The 17,577-nt window shown below is 46.0% G+C and overlaps 1 protein-coding gene across 4 annotated transcripts in view; it reads right to left on the bottom strand.

Annotated features, from left to right (window-relative positions):
- ACSF2 (acyl-CoA synthetase family member 2) overlaps nt 1-11,968 on the bottom strand; it is a 31,301-nt gene extending 19,333 nt beyond the window's left edge. For all 4 annotated transcript variants that reach the window (XM_086358129.1, XM_086358130.1, XM_086358131.1 and 1 more), the window contains exon 1: nt 11,831-11,968. In XM_086358129.1, the coding sequence (XP_086214255.1) occupies nt 11,831-11,958 (128 nt within the window). In that variant the 5' untranslated portion in view covers nt 11,959-11,968. The remainder of the gene's footprint in view (nt 1-11,830) is intronic.
- Between the last annotated feature and the right edge of the window lie 5,609 nt (nt 11,969-17,577).

Below are 17,577 nucleotides of genomic sequence, written 5' to 3'. Positions count from 1 at the left end.
TTCCATCTTAGAAACTACTCGAGAAAATAAATCAGCCCAGTTTTGAAGGCAGCAGAGTTTTCCTTTCTGAGAGTTCCAGCAGATGAGAAAGCAGTTCTGTGGCCTCTGTGCAGTTCCTGTTAGCCCGTGACTGCTGGGCCAGCCAACCAGTTTCCTACATGGATGCATGTTCCCTACATTCAGCAGAACAGAGTAGGTCAGGACACACTGCTTACTATTTAGAATGTGGCTTACCAGAGGCAAAGCTCTGGCCTTGCTCCAGTGGGAAAACAGGATCCACCAAATAGTTGTCTACTTGCAAATATAATTTACAGGAATGTCTGTAGAGATGTTTAATGACAAGTAGGGAGTGTAATGATTCTGATTTATGAAAAAGATGGGCATGCTCAGTGAAGAAGGGCAGAGATGGGTAAATCTCCTGAAGGGCAGTGAACTTACGGAAGTGAGAAAACAGTGAGCGTGTGCCCTGTAATGCTGTCAGGCAAATCATCCCAAGTGTGCGTATCCCTGTCTTACAAATAGAGAAACTGAGAGAGAAGTTAAGCAGCTTGTCCAAGATGCCACCATAAAAGGTGGTAAAAAAAAAAGTCTCATCATTCAATCACAAACAGCTTTCCATGAAAAAGATAAGTGCCATTGACACAGGAAACACAAAAATAGCCCAATCCGCCACAAATGCACAGAGGAAAGAAGACAAGTGCCCAGTAAGCAAGATGTCCATGTCACAAAGCAAAACAACCAGGAGAGATCGGCAAAGATGGAAAATATCAATAGTATGATGTCTATGATTTATTTTCAAATGGTGACCAAAAATATGTGTGTGTTTATTAAAAGGTATCTATAAAAAGGATAATTTTTTTATTAATGAGGCAAGAGATTCATTTTCTTAAGTGACCCTATCTGAGTGGGTGGCAACCCTGGGCCTCTTTCTGTATGTTCTTTACACTGCAGCCCATCCACAGCTTCCTTTGAGGTTGCACAGGGCCTAGGGCAGCAAACCTGAAGCTAATGGTGCCACAGGCCCATGGAGAACCACCCCCATTTACTTCCCACCTTCCAGCCCTCAAGCACACACTGGCTCTTTTCCATGACTTACTTGCGGTATCTGATTCATCTTCTTTGCTGCCTCTGAACGCATCTTTCCAGCTCACTTCTAGTCCCAAGCACGATGGCTTTGCACGCTAACTGCACAGTCCTCTGGTTATACTCACCTAGGCACTGCTGTTGGCCCTCCCCCATGTAGCCTAGCCTTCCAGCAGTACCTAGTCAGAAAACACGGTCTGCTTAGCTCAGGGAACTTCTGTGAGCAATTGCAGCACTCTGTGACATTCCAAGGCAGATGATCAAAGTCAGGGCCAGAGGCTCTGTAAGCACCAAGGATCGCAGGTCCTGACAGGGTCAGGCAGAGACCACAGGCAGAGCTGGATGCCGAAGGAGCCACAGAGGCAGGGATGACCACGCCACCTGAGTACATAGGTATGACGATATACTTGGGAGAGAAGCAGTTTGTTTTGCCTCTTATTACATATTACTTCCTGGGCAGAGTTTTTTTGGGATCTGGGCCAGGAGCTTGCAGGTGAACCCTGTTCCTATCAGAAATTGGAATAACCCCAGGTCTTGCACAAGTCCTCTTAATCCTTTCAGAAGCCACCAGGGAGGCATGGTGACTAGATGTGAGGGGCCCATGGACACAGGAACAGCCCCTACACTGAGGCCGACCACTGTTGCCCTGGGCAAGGTGCCATGCCAGCCACCAGCAAGAAAGCTTTAATCAATAGTCTGCTTCTGTTTCAAGTCATGGGCTGGCTTCTGCTCCTCCCCTTACAGGCATTTGATGCCAGTCTGGTTCTTGGGCTCTAAGAAAAAAATAAATCATCAACAAAGCTAAGAGACAGCAACTGCCTGGGTTTACAAATTTCATTTTATATATAGGAGACAAAAGATTCACATTTAGCCTGTATTAAAGGGGGAAAAAAATCCCACAAATCAATAAGGACACGTAATCTAACAATAAATGGGCAAAGAATATGAATATTCACAGAATACATTTCAAAAGACACCCAATCTCACTGGTAATCAGAGAAATGTAGATCAACCCACAGCAAGAACACTTTAGCTTCCCCACCAGAGTGGCAAACACGTTCTCATTCAGGAATACCAAGTATTTTCGAGGCTGTGGGGAAACAGCAGCTCTCAGTTGCTGCTGGTGGTCATAGCAGCGCAGCCTCTCCAGAATAATTTCTAGAAAAGCTGAAAATGCCAACCCTCTAACGTGGGAATTGCACTGCTGGAGATGTTGTTATATAATGGATTTGTAAACATCAGGTAGAAAGAATTACCTATATCTATAGGTGTCGGTGTAAACAGATCTCAAAACATACTTTTGGGTGAAAAAAGAAGGGCGCGGTGATATAATTTTTGCTAAAATTATAAAAGCATAAGTATTTTTATGGATAAAAAACAAAGAGCACTTATTGCTTGCTTGGCATGATTCTATGTGCTTTACAAATGATACGCTATTCTGTTTATGGATTCAGAGACATGTTAAAAGCAAAAAACGTGCTCTGACATGATGTACATTAAATTTATGACAGTAGTTCTCTAGTGAGGGGTGAGTAGGAGGAGGCTTACAAAACAGACATCAACTTGATCCATAATATTTATTTTATTTGTAGTTTTGTGTAACAAGTATGGCTATATTTTAATTTGAAGTGGTAGGTACACAGGTGCTTGTTATTTGATCATATGATTGTGTTAAAAAATTTTTTTCCATGTGAAATTTTTAAGAAAAAAAAATATAAGAGGCTTGATAATCTTCTAGGAAGGGTATTTCAACATTCGAAAGATAGAACAACTTGCTGGGAGGGACAGAATGATCCACTGGACCTGTTGTGTAAAGGGCCAGGACAAGATGAACTTTAATGCAAACAGGAAGGGCCCCAGGCTGCCCGTGATGTTCATGTGGTATCCTATCCTCCTGGGCAAGCCTCAGTCCTCAGTCAATACACTCACCCTTGTGTAAGACACAGTTCCAGCTAAGTGTACCAGCACATCTAGCTCATGGCAAATGAGAAGCAGGTGCTCCTCTTCCATCTCGCTTGCTCATCACCCCAAGATTCATTATTCAACCCAGCAGCCCCTGGACTGACCCACACACCATGGGGGCTGCATTCTCAAAGGTGTAGAGGGGCTCCTTTCGCTATTTGCAGAAAGACACTAGGCTGGTGGTTGATCTGGGAATAGAGATGGCAGATGCTTGTGAAGGAGGGAACAACTTTTAAACTGTAATATCTATTTTACCCTGAAAGAAAGTTAAACTTTTTATGTACCCATGAAGATGAGTGCCACATGTATACCAGCTACAACATGCAACCTAGTGTTTAAGAAAATGTAGATGCTGTTGTGACAGATAAAAATCCAGAGCACTAGTGAATGGTCATTTTCTTAATTGATGGCCATTTTACTGTACAGTGGCCACCAAGAGCACAAGAATGACTATAATGTTAAAAGGTCCTCAGCAAAAAATAGGAATCTCAACCTGTCTCTTAAGGGAAAAACACCCTTCAGAATAGACCACAGACTTACATGTAAAACATTAAAACTGAAAAACATTTAGAGGGACTTCCCTGATGGTTCAGCGGTTAAGAAACTGCCTTCCAATTCAGGGGATGTGGATTTGAGCCCTGGTCAAGGAACTAAGCCCATGCATTGCAACTGTTAAGCCAGTCTACCACAACTAGAGAGAAGTCTGTGTGCTGGAACGAAGACCAACAGGCAGATTTCCCTGCTAGTACAGTGGATAGGAATCCGCCCCAACGCACGGGACACCAGTTCAATCCCTGGCCTAGGAAGATGGCACATGCCACAGAGCTACTAAGCCTGTGCACCAGAACTACTGAAGCCTGCGTGCTCTAGGACCCTCGAGCCACAACTACTGAGCTGCACACCCCAACTACTGAGCCCACATGTTGCAAATACTGAAGCTTGTGCGCCTAGAGCGTGTGCTCCGCAACAAGACAAACCACTGCAATAAGAAGACGACGCACCACAACCAACATTAGCTCCCACTTGCCGCAACTAGAGAAAGCGCACGTACAGCAACAGAGCCCCAGTGCGGCCAAAAATAAGTAAACAAATTAATTAATTAAATATTTTTTAAAATCTAGAGAAAAATATGGGAGAAAAGCTTCAGGATCTAGGGGTAGGCAATAAATTTTTAAACTTGACACTATATGCACAATCTATAAACTTAATAAACTAATTTCAGCAAAATTAAAAATTTCCGCTCTGTGAAAGATCCTGTTAAAGAGGACAACAGGATGAGCTACAGAGTGGCAGAAAATATTTGCAAGCCACACATCTGACAAAGGACTAGTATCCAGAATGCATAAAGAACTCTGACAATTCAACAGTAAAAAAAACAAACAATTCAACTAGAAAATGGGCAAAAGACATAAAGAGATATGTCACCAAAAACGATATACAATAAGCATATGAAAAGTTACTCAATATCATTAGCCATTAGGAAATGTGTATTAAAAACACAATAAGATATCACTATACACCTACTGGAATGACAAAAATTAAAAACAATGACAATACCAAATACTGATGAGGATGCTAATCGCTCATATATTGTTGGTGAGAATGGAAAATGGTACAGTCATCCTGGAAAACAGACAATTTCTGTACAACTAAACACACAACTACCATACAAGCCAGCCATTGCACTGCTGACAATTATCCTAAAGAAACACATCTAGCTGGCCCCCTGTATCCACAGGTTCCATACGCAGACGTGGAACAGGAGACAGGGAGAGCTGCCTGCACTACTGCCATGCTGTATAAAGGACTTGACCACCACAGAGTTGGGGATTTGCAGGGGTCCTGGAACCAATCTCCTGAAGATACTGAGAAGAACTATAAGCAATTATGTTCCCAGAGAAACAAAGACTTATTTACAATCCCACAAAAACCTGTATATGAATGCATGCTGCTGCTGCTAAGTCGTGTCAGTCGTGTCTGACTCTGTGCCACCCCATAGACGGCGGCCCACCAGGCTCCCCCGTCCCTGGGATTCTCCAGGCAAGAACACTGGAGTGGGTTGCCATTTCCTTCTCCAATGCATGAAAGGGAAAAGTGAAAGTAAAGTCGCTCAGTCGTGTCCGGCTCTTCGCAACCCCATGGTCTGCAGCCTACCATGCTCCTCCGTCCATGGGATTTTCCAGGCAAGACTACTGGAGTGGGGTGCCATTGCCTTCTCCATATGAATGCATACAGCAGCCTTATTTGAAAAAACTGGAAACACCCCCAAATGTCCATCAGTGGGTGAATGGTTAAACCAACTGTGCACCCATATCAAAGAATACTATTTAACAATTAAAAAAGGAACTCCTGATACGCAAAACAACCTGAATGAATCTCCAGAAATTATGCTGAGTGAAAAAACCAGTCTTGAAAGACTGTATACTGTATGACTCCATTACATAACCTCTGGACATGATGAAATCCAATTAAAGGAGAACAGAAACCAGACCGTGAGCGGTCCTAAGGAGGGGTGGAAGTGGGACAGTAGGTGTGGCTGTAACAGGGAAACCTGAAGGATCCTTGCAGTGGTGACGTGGTATCCGTGCGAATATCCTGGCTGCGCTGCTGCACCACCGTTTTGCAAGATGTTATCATTGGGGGAAACTATATGAGATCTGTTTGTGTTATTTCTTACAACTGCATGTGAATGTACAATTATCTCAAAATAAAATGTTTAATTAAAAAAACAGCTCTTAGATGAGAAAATATTGAGGACCACAAAGTATAACTGGGCTGCCCAGTTCAGTGGGCCTAGAAGTCACACTGTCTGCACCGCTCTCTGCTGGGACAGTCCCCGGACACATTGGTTACACCTCTTCTGAGGACCCCACTTCTCAGCCTACTTTTCTGTTGCTACACCCAAGAGGTGAAATATTGGGCACAGGAGATCATGTCCTTTTCCCCACGGTTATGAAGGAAGGCTAAACTGTTTAATGTATAACACACACTTCCATGAATTCTTTTGTCAAGATCAATAGGTCACTTCTCCCCAAAGCAAGCCTTGGTTTTTGAGCAAAAGAAACTAGACACAAGAGTATACATTCTAAGATTCAAGAATAGACAAAATTAATCTATAGAGATTAGAAATCAGAATAGTGATAATCTCTGGTTGGGGAGGGAACTGACTGGAAAGAGGCACTAGAGAAATTTCTCGAGCTGTGCTATCTCTATGGCAGCCCAGTCACATGGGTCTCTGGAACACATGAAGCATGACTAGTCTGAATTGAAGCATTCTGTAAGTGTTAAATACACACAAGATTCAGAAGACTTCATGAAATAAAGAATATTAAATACCTCCTTAGCAATTTTTACATGATTGATTGCATGCTGAAATGATACTTTGGCTATACTAAGTTAAAGAAAATATATCATTAAACTTATTGCCTATTTCTTATTACTTTTTAAAATATGCCTACTGAAAAACATGACACTCCATATGTGGCTCACATTATATTTCTACCGAATAGCAGTGCTTTACAGTTATGGACACGTTTTATATCTTGGGGTGTTGAGTAATGGGTGTATACATTTGTTAATATTCATCAAATATGTACACTTATGATTTGTACATTTTACAGTTGCATTATACCATAAAGTCCCATGATCTTTCCACCACCCAACATAACCTTCCTGATGGAGTCCACAGCTTACAAAGAACACAGACTACAAAGAACCCCAGAGTGGTAAGAGCTACAATAAAGATTTTGGGCAGGGCACTCTATATTGGTGGAAGCTTCCGTTTTTAACTCCAATAAAACTGATAGTGTATGCATGTTTGTAGAAGACAGAGGGCATTTTCAAAAGCCTGAAATACTTGGGGACGGGAGGCATCTATGCTGCAGATTTTCCACTGGGCCACTGTTCCGAGCTACTGGGGAAAGTACACAGAAGTCAAGGGTGAAGGCTGATTCAGAACAGTTGCCCTTGGTGGCATCACTAAGGCACATACGTGGTTTGAAAAAGAAAGTGAAAGTGTTAGTCACTCAGTCATGCTCAACTCTTTGTGATCCCATGGACTGTAGTCCACTAGTCTTCTCTGTCCATGGAATTCCCCAGGCAAAAGTACTGGAGTGGGTAGCCATTTCCTTCTCCAGGGGATCTTTCCAACCCAGGGATCAAACCAACGTCTCCTGCATTGCAGGCAGATTTTTTACCATCTGAGCCACCAGGAAAACCCCACATACAAGGTTTAGATCTTTACTTTCTAGGGTCAAACCCTCAATGTTTTCTGTTCACTCACAGAGGGCTAGAGAAAACCAGAGAGTCCAGAGGTTAGGATGAGTTCATAAGGGTTCAAGCACAAGTAACATTTCATATAAGTATTAAGGCTTCGAACTTCCACCACAGCCCTCTTGGATTCAGGGATCCAAGCCTCAAAGCCCAGCCTCCCTGGAAATCACAAAATGTCCACAGAAATATTGTAGAGTGCTTCTTGTCCAAGTGGTCCATTTTACAAAGAAATCATGGTCCAGAGAGGTTGAGGGACTTGCCTAAAGCCATATTGAACTAAGCCATACAAAGGCTGGGTTTGCTTTCCTGTCACCTGACTCCTAAACTGAAAAACACATACATGCCAATGAGAGTCACAGAACATGATTTCTAAACTAGAAAAACAGCTTGTTTATTTCTAAAGGGAGAGGCACTTGGCAGAGTTAGTGGTACCTGTCATTTATCAGGACAGTCTTCTAGCAAGGCCCCTTCAAGAGATGAAACTATATTCTGTACTTTGTTCAGTATGTAATTGGGGGTGGGAGAAAGCAGCCCTTTATACTAACACTCAGCATAAGCATGGATAGGTCCGCCAACACAGAGCAGCCACAGCTTGGTTCAAGCAGTTGCCTCTGCTAGAACTGTCTTTCTCCTACTCTCCAGGCAAGGCTCTAACCTGTGGGCCTTGGGGTCATTGAAGGAGTGTGCAAAGCCACTGTTTCATAAGTATTATCTGTATCATAGTCTCATCAATGCAGTGGGTTGAAAATCTGAGTGCTAGGCTGTGGGTTATGGATTTTCTTATGTGACCTCATTTAATTCTCACAAGTACAAAACAAAACTTACACAAAACTAAAGTCTTAAGTTCAACTTGGTCCCAAAGCTAGAAAGTGATTCTTTTGAACTCAGATCTGTCTGGTTCCAAAGTCTTTGTAGATTGAATAAATAAATAATGTGGGGATGTTGGGAGGGCTTCATACCCAGGGTTTAAAGAGTTCAAGCACAGGCAAGGGTTTATACAAGTATATAGGCTTCATCCTTCAAACCACAGCCCTGTTACTGGAGGGATAAGATTCAAATTCCAACTTGTTTAGGAAGTCTAACCTAATCCCATTCCAACCTATCAGATTCTTCCCTGCTCTGACTGAGCACCCTTACTGCCTTGAATCAGTGGGTCTGTGATCCTTATCTGCAGATCCCTTTTAGGCAAAGAAGTATCTGGAAACAAGTTTACTCATTCTTGTATCCCACACTGGACCTCCACAGTGGATTGCATACCGATTGCATGCAAGGCAGGAGACGTAACTAAAACCATTGTGTACCATTCACTGATTACAATGTCCAGTGTCCACGTTTATAGTTTATTTTCTATGATTACACTTAGACTGGAGTAATGAGTAGAGATATCATTACCAAATACTTTGTTAATCATCTTCGGTAGATTATGAGAAGAGCATATTTTTGTACATTGATTTCTACCCAAAATAATTCGTAGCTTAATATAATCCCCTGATACAGGGACATCCCTTTATAGCTTCCACTACCAGTCCCACCTGATTATAGTCATCCCTCTGGAAGGTGTTCCATGAAGTCCATTCACACCCTTGCCCCAACCATCAGCGCTGAGTTACTGGAGGCACCCCGCCACCCTCACTGAGGGTCACACCCAATTCTGAGAGGCTTGAGCCATGGTTCCCTCTGTCTTCACCACCTCTGAGTGCTTCCAGCACCCCAGATACAGTTGCCTCTCAGGCAGCCCCAGGCCAGCTTTCGAGGTCTGAAGGAAACCTGTTTATCATAGGTTCACCAGGAATCAGCATCAGATTCTGTCCTCCAAGAGTGCCTGAAGCTCCAGATTAGATCATCTGCCTTCCCTGGGGAAGCAGGGAAGGCGTTGGTAGTTCAGGAGGTTTGGAGAGCAATGGACAGTTTCTTCTTTCCTTCTGGAAAAAAGACTCTGGACATCCCTGACTTGGGTGGATAAGGGATTGTCCAGCAGATCCAAGGGCTAGACTTGGGCCTGGCAGAGGCTGACATCTTGGTAACTAGCCATGAGAGGAACCAGATGCAAGCAAGAGGACACTTTCTTGAGGGACTCCTCTCCTACCCTCAAATCACTTGAAATTTCTACACAGACCCCATCTGGAGGTTCTCAGGGACCAACCCTGCCCCAAAACAAAGACTGAGAAGAGCAAGCCTTTGTCAGTATAGCAAGCAGTAGCATTAGTGACAAACTCCACATAGGCTCCAAGGTTAGGTAACATACTTAAGGTCATGTAGCAAGTAGGTAGAGGAGCCAGGGCTATAACCCAAAGCAATCTATACAGTCTAGTCTATAACCCAAAAAGTTCTTGCTTTTTCCTAACAGGTAAAACTGGGGATCTGATAAGTAACAGGCATGGGGTGTTGGTCAGCAAGAAAGCAGTCTAGGGTTTCCCTGGTGGTTCAGTGGTTAAGAATCCACCCTGAAATGCAGGGGACACCGGTTTGATCTGTGGTCCGGGAAGATTCCACATGCTATGGAGCAACTAAGCCTGTGCACCACATCTACTGAGCCTGTGTTCTAGACTCTGTGAACCGCAGCTACTGAGCCCATGTGTTGCAACTGCTGAAGCCCGTGAGCCTACAGCCCGTGCTCTGGCCAATAAAAGAAGCCACCACAATGGGAAGCCTGGCACACTGCAGCTAGAGAGTAGCCCCACTTGTTGCAACTAGAGAAAGCCCGTGTGCAGCAATGAAGACCCAGTACAGCCAAAAAATAAATCAACAAATCCTAGAAAGAAAGAAAGCAGGTTTTACGTGACCAGATCAGAAACAGTAAAGTACAGAAGTCCGGGAGTTTTTCACACCATGGCTCCTAGAACACTGAGTAGTAATCATGCTGACTTATCTTCTCCCTCATTGGACTACAAGTTCCTGGAAGACTGGGTTCTCTGGCTTTCATAACAACAGCATCCACCTTGTGCTTGGCATGGTGTAAGCGCTCAGGAATATCTGTTGAATGCTTGAGACTCTTGAGGGTTTCTTAAGAGCAACGTAGGAACAAAATCAGGTTAAACCACCACAGTCAGTAGGCAAGGCCTTAAGCACAAGGGAGTGGCAGGCATGGAAGGGAATTAGGCCAAATGCTCAGGAAATCTTTCTCTGGATCCATGGATCTCCTCCTGACAGAGTCAGAATTTCTCTGAGGCCTGGTGCCCCTAATCCGTGATTGTAAGCCTGTAGCAGGCAAGAGGTCTGCTTTGTTTGCACATAAAGTCAAAGGTCAGGAAGGATACCATGTGGCCAAAGGTGGCCTGACCTAGCATCATGAAACATGTTCACTTTGGAGAGTAAATAAGGAAAGCCCTCACAGTCTCAGGAGCATCCTGAAGACCAGAGGTGAGGCTTGGATGCTACAGGCTAGCCATGGCAGAGCTTGCCTGGGGAGGCACCGGGAGGTAGTGAGTGACCAAGCTAGAGGAGAACTGTTTTCTTCATCAGAATCCCATCTGCTGACGCTCCTTGAGCCACTGGGTCTCCTCAGAAAATTAGGCTTGGTGATCTGAAAGCACGGCATATGCTTTCCATCTTCAGAAACCAGCATGTTCAAAACACTGTGATCTTGAACTCCAGCCCAAGAAGAGTCTGCTGTCTCCCTCCAACTTCCCTCCTCCTCCTTTTGTTTTTTTAAACAAGCAGTTCTCTCAGATAAGAAACCTCTTCCGGTTTCTTGTCCCTTTTCCATGCCCAGGCCTACACTCCATCTGGTGTTAAAAGCTGTGTCCTGACCCCAGTCCTAGTATGTGGCCTAGCTGGGTGGCAGGGCAGACTCATTGGTGCCCAGGCCTCCCTCTGCTGGGTGCTGAAGGTAAAAGCCACCACTGATCATATCAGTGGGAGCCCAGTTCTGCTTAATCAACACAATTTCACAACTGCAGACTTACAAAGAGGTAGCATTAACTTACTTCGCTGCTGCAGAGCACATCCTCCACCTGCCAGCCCCCATCCCACCCTCTGCATTGAGGACAGAAGAAAACAGACCCAGTAGGTAGTAAGGAGCCAAGCAGTGTTAGCAGTTGATGAGAAGAGCAGACACTGCAGAGCTTAGTGGCCTGGGGTGGACAACATGGCGTGGGAGGTCCCCGAGTTTATCAGTGAAAGGGGTCTAGCTCAGAGGCAGTGTCCTGGAGACAGAGCACAGGCCTTGCCCTTGCCCCTCCCCCTCAGGACAGGCTGCTAGAGGCTCCACTTCTGGTCATCAGTGTGCCCACCAATGGGAGAGCCTAAAGCCCCGGACCAGAGCCCAGAGTCAGTGCAGGGTCCCTGACAGCCACCAGCTGCAGCCACCAGTCTGCTGGGCCAGGCCAGCATTTCCTGTTGCCTGAGTGCAGGTGCGGGGGGGTACCTACTCCTTGGCGTGCGCCACCCGGCGGAGGTGGGGCAGCCGAGGACCTCCCAGCCTGAGCGCGATCGGCCCCCAGAGAGGCTCTGAAGGATCCCCAAGACCCCATCCCTGGGGACTGACCCGTCCCTCTCCTCCAGGGCCGCGTACCTGAGAGGACGGACGCCCCACAACCTCGCTTCCTGCCAAACCCGGGAGAGGCCGACCCGGGCCCCCAGCACCCTCGGGCTCCGGGCGCACAGCCTCGCTACGCGCAGCATCCCGACGTAGACAGCCATGGCTCGCGACGCCCGCGTCCCAGCCAGAGAAAACTTTTAAAGTGCGCTGAGGCGGGGCGAGCGCGGAGCGGGCGGGGAGGCGGGAGGGTCGCCTCTGCCTATGGGTTTCGGAGGACTCGGTGCCGGGCGGGCGGGGCGGAGCGAGGCGAGGCCGAGAGAGGCATGGAGGAAGAGCCTGCTCGCGGGCCACCTTCCCCTGGACCCGCAGCCCTCCCCCTCCTACCCCCACCCTCGGAGAATCGCCCTGGTTTCCCTCCGGATCGGGCGTCCACGGCCGCTGCCCAAGACAGGTCTCCCTTCCCAACCACCAGGGGCCTGGGTTTGGAGGCGCAAGACTTTGTTGATTTCGTGGAGGGGCAGCCAGCTGCGCGGCGAGGTCAGACCCGGCCACCGCCCCCCGCCCTGACCCGGCCACCCCCCGGTCTCCCGTCCGCGGGCCGTGTTGGCCCGGGGGGGGGGGGGGTCACGTGTGGGCCTACCCCCTCCTCGCCCGCCCCGGGTTGCAGGCCTGAAGCCAGGGGAGCCCGCGTTCCCAGAGATGCCAGCTGGAGGAGAGGGCCCGCGGGGGAGGGGAGGCAGCTGGGACAAAGGGTGCAGAGCCCCCGGCGGGCCCAAGTACTGGCTGAGGATAGATGTCAACTTCAGAAGGGGCTCCAGTTGGTACCCCCACATCCCAAGCGTCAGTCTCCCATCTCTATTCCCCGTGGCCCTGGGCATTGGAACCTGTGCCCCATGCTGTTCCAAAGTGTGAATGTAAAATAAACCTCTCTCTCAAGGCCCTCCCTGTGGCCTTGGAGACTGAGGTGCAGGTGCAGAATGCTCAGAAGATGAGTGCCCATCTCTGGACCTGGCTAGGCGAAGAGGCACTGGGCACCAAGGCGGCACATGTGCCAGGTCCGCAGTGTCCCTGTAGCCATGACCCTTCCTCCAGAGGAGAAGGGGAGAACACTGGGGGAAAGGCCCTGGCAGGGTGACCTCCCCGTCCTGACCCAGAGGTAGGGATACACACTGGGCCAAGAAGAACTGGTGGCTGAGGGTGGGACTTGGCCTAACCCTTTATTTTTATTTGGGAACTTGGGCTCAATTGGGGTTGTGAGAAGGAGAGTACACTGCTCCTCTTCATGATCCTGAGAGTGACTTCAGAACCCCCTGAAACCCTGGCTCCTGGAGAGGGTCCCCACATTTCAGTGATATGGGGATGGTGCAGGAAGAAAGACAGAGGGGCACAGATTATAAGGAGCTGGACTTGCAAGGACATGTCTTCCTAACAGACTAACTCACACACTCTGCTGGCTCAGCCCAAGGAATGTGGGGCCCTAGGGAGTATCCCAAGTCTGGGTACTAAGCCCTACTTGGAAGGCTCTGCTACTAGCTTGCTGGGTGACCCTGGGCAAGTCATTTCTCCTCTCTGGGCCTGTGAAGTGGAGAGTAGCTAGTGACCTTGCAGGCCCTTGAAATTTCCTTGCTAGTCTGAGAGTCCTGGGGGAAGGGTGGGAAGAGTTTGTTCCTGAACTTTGCTCCAGCCTCGGCTTTGCATACACTGGGCTTTCCTGACTTCCCAGACAGATGTGGAACCACAGCCACCAATTTCAAGATGTATCCCCCCAGGCTAGACTCTTCAAGGAAGTTATCTCTGCCCTCACAATCAACCTACGGAGAATAGGAATGTCTTGGAATATGTCTCTATTTTTATGGATAAAGAAATTGAGACCCAGAGAGGTTTAGCTACTTGCTCAAGATCAAAGTGGGCACAACAAACACAGGCCAAGGCTCGGTCTATACTCAGTTTGAGGCTTTGGGCAAGTCACAGGGACTTTCTAGCCTCAGTCATCTTTAAAATGGAATAATACCAGCCTCACCCAGAGGGCCAGGGTAATCATTGAGTACTGTAGCACAGACCAGTTTTCAGTGTTGGGTAGTTTCTTTTTCCACCTTCTTCTTCCTCCTGTGTCTACACTCTGACACTTTCCTCTGCATGAGGTATATTGCAAACTTTTTGGGGGGAGGAGGAGTTACTTTTCGTCTCTGCAAAGCCTTGAGACCTGTGGTAGGCACAAGTTCCAAGGAAGGTGAGGAGGGTTGGGGGAAAGGAATACAGAAATGCCTGATGCAAGAGTTTCTGAGTCCAGGAAGCAAATCATGGTGATCAGAATTCTTGGGTCACATTGAGGGAGTAGTGAGCAAGGGAGCTGGGCACCTTGGCCATTGAGGCCCTCCAACTTTCCTCCTTCTTCCTTCAACCAGCTCAGCTCCTCATAGCTGCCCAAGGGGAGCTTTCTGCCTGATTCATAGCTGCTTGTGCTGCACGTGACTTGCATGATTTATGGCCCTTGTGATTTTGCTCATGCCATTGGCTGTCCTGAGAAAGCCCTACTCCTTCCTCTTTGTCAATTCCCTCCCCTTCCTGTGCTTCAAAATCAGTCTCACACTGTAAACACCATTTATTGATTTTTTAAAAAAATTATTAGCATCAACCTATGAAAAAGTCCAGAAGACTTGAAGTTACGAAATAGAATGTAAATGCTACAAACCTTGGAAGTCACTCTTGACAGTAGCTGAGAGGTAAGAAATAGGAGATGGAAGTGGAGGCAGATATTCTTACCTTATAAATTGAGGTATCAGGGAATCCTGTTATTGATAATGGAACATGAAATAAAGGAGTATGTCATTTAAAGTTACAAAGCAAGAGTGTATGTAAAAAATAGCAATAAAACTATATTAGAAGGACTTGAGAAAAGATGAGAGTGAAAATTCTTACCTATTAAACAGAAAATCAAGAAATGGCTGAATACGTATATTGTTTAGAGATAAATAATAGAAGATAAAACAGAAACAATTATAATAATGCAGATGGTTCCCTTTGGACTTGAATAGACATTTCTCCAAAGAAGATGTATGAATGGCCAATAGGCACATGAAAAGGTACTCAACATCATTGGTCATTAGGGAAATACGAATCAAAACCACAGTGAGTTACTGCCTCACATCCATTAGGATAGCTTCTATCAAAAAAATAGAACAACAAGTTTTAGCAAAGATATAGGGAAATTGGAACAATTGCTGGTAGGATTGTAAAATGGTGCAGTGAATGTGGAAAACAGTATGGCAATTCCTCAAAAAATTAAGAACAATTACCACATAATCTAACAATTCTGCTTCTGGTGAAAAAGTGAAAGTGAAAGTCACTCAGTCCTGCCCGACTCGTTGTGACCCCACGGACTATACGGTCCATGGAATTCTCCAGGCAAGGATACTGGAGTGGGTAGCCTTTCCCTTCTTCAGGGGATCTTCCCAACCCAGGAATCAACCCAGGTCTCCTGCATTGCAGGCGGATTCTTTACCAGCTGAGCCACAAGGGAAGCCCTCTACTTCTGGGTATGCACCCAAAATAATTGAAAGTAGGGACTCTAGAGAAGAAAATGGCAACCCACTCCGGTGTTCTTGCCTGGAGAATCCCAGGGACAGGGGAGCCTGGTGGGCTGCCATCTATGGGGTCACACAGAGTCGGACACGACAGAAGCAACTTAGCAGCAGGAGCAGCAGCGGGGACTCTAGAAGATGTGTCTACATTAGTATTTAGTGCAGCATTATTCACAACAGCCAAAAGGCAGAAATACCCCCAAATGTCCTTGGATGGGTGGATAAACAAAGTGTGGTGTGTAAAACAGAACATTATTCAGCTTTATAAAGAAAGGAAATTCTGGGACTTCCCTGGTAGTCCAGTGGCTAAGATTCCGTGCTGTCAGCGCAGGGAATCTGGGTTCGATCCCTGGTCGGGGAACTAGATCCCACATGCTACAACTAAAAGATCCTGCAGGCTGCAATGAAGACCCAAGATTACACGTGCCACAAAGACCCAACACAGCCAAATACATAAATAAGTGAATAATTTTTTTTTTTAAAGGAAATTCTGATTCGTGCTACCAAAATTATCCTTGTAGCAACATTTAAGGTATGCTAAGTATGATAACTGAAGTGTTCCTGGTGGTTCAGAGGTTAGAACCTGCCTGCCAGTGCAGGAAATGCAGGTTTGATCCTGGGTCTGGGAAGATCCCCTGGAGAAGGACATGGCAACCCACTCCAGTATTCTTGCCTGGAAAACCCCATGGACAGAGAAGCCTGGCAGGCTCCATGGTGTTGCAAAGAGCTGGACACAACTTAGTGACTGCACAAGTATGATGAGGACAATTACTGTATGATTTCACTTACATAAGGAATCTACAGTAGTCAGATTCAATGAGACAGGAAGTAGAATGATGGTTGCCAGGGGCTGTGTGGAGGGGGACGAAGGACTTATGGGTACAGGGTTTTAGTTTAGGAAGATGGAAAACTTCAGGAGATGGGTGGTTGTGATGGTTACACCAACAATGTGAATGTACTACTACTTTTTGATAAAAAGCCTTTCTCTCTTTTTTTTTCCTAAGACAGTGTACATGTTTTCTCTTAATAATTTTGTTGTTGTTAACAGCCCAAGGGAGGCATCCTGACTAGATCATTTACAGAGCCCATTGTGTTTCCTGAGGTTCCCACTGAGTACCAAAGTGTTACACAGGTACTGTAGTTGGCCTCGGGAGAATCTGGCTCTGCTGCTTTCCCTCTCAATGACCTTGAGCAAAGTTCTTTCCTCTGCTGTAGTTTTTCAGAGCTCTCTGTTGTAAATGACTGTTTACAAGTACTATATGAAACATGTCTTTTTCAAAGAAATTTCTTCACCGTAAGTCTGAGAAGGGAACTATCTAATACGAGATGCAGCAGTCATAAAGGAAAGGTGGGGGAAAAAAGGAGAGACTACTGGCAGCCACATAAAGAGGAAAGAGGAGGATGAGGAACAGAGTTTTAATCTTGAAAGAAGAGATGACAGTGACTTGATAAATGATGGTTATACTCTGCCAATCAGATCCAGTAGCCAATACCAAAAACAAAGCAAAGCAAACAAAAAACAAAGTTAGCAAGAATTGTGCTAAAAACAATGCTTCTGATTTTCAAACTGAAAGTGAAAATAAGGAACTCATTCTGAACTGCTATGTAAAGTAAAAATTATTTTGAAGACATTTGTGATCTTAGACAATAAATATTTTCTTGCTGACAGCTCAGAATTGAAAAAACTAAAGCAACAGCAGTTCTAGCATTGGCCAAAAGTTGTGAAAGCTTTGCTTTCATAAAGAATATGGGACAAAAATCTTTCTTTAGATGATGTAATTTTTAATTTTTCTTGGGTCAAAGTCAAGAGCTAAAGTTATGTGTCAAGCCTTGAGTAAGACCCAATGTTATCAAACCAAATCTAATTTATCTTCCTTTATTCAATCATTGGTTCAACAGACATTCACTGAGTGCCCACTCAGTTCAGTTCAGTTCAGTTGCTCAGTCGTGTCCGACTCTTTGTGACCTCATGAATCGCAGCACGCCAGGCCTCCCTGTCCATCACCAACTCCCAGAGTTCACTCAGACTCACATCCATCGAATCAGTGATGCCATCCAGCCATCTCATCCTCTGTCATCCCCTTCTCCTCCTGCCCCCAATCCTTCCCAGCATCAGAGTCTTTTCCAATGAGTCAACTCTTCGCATGAGGTGGCCAAAGTATTGGAGTTTCAGCTTTAGCATCAGTCCTTCCAATGAAC

This window comes from Bos grunniens, chromosome 19, assembly GCF_055505025.1.
Source record: "Bos grunniens cultivar Pamir isolate PY7600 chromosome 19, Bosgru_T2T1.0, whole genome shotgun sequence".
NCBI classification, from domain to species: domain Eukaryota; kingdom Metazoa; phylum Chordata; class Mammalia; order Artiodactyla; family Bovidae; genus Bos; species Bos grunniens.
This window is presented reverse-complemented; position numbering and strand designations above follow the sequence as displayed.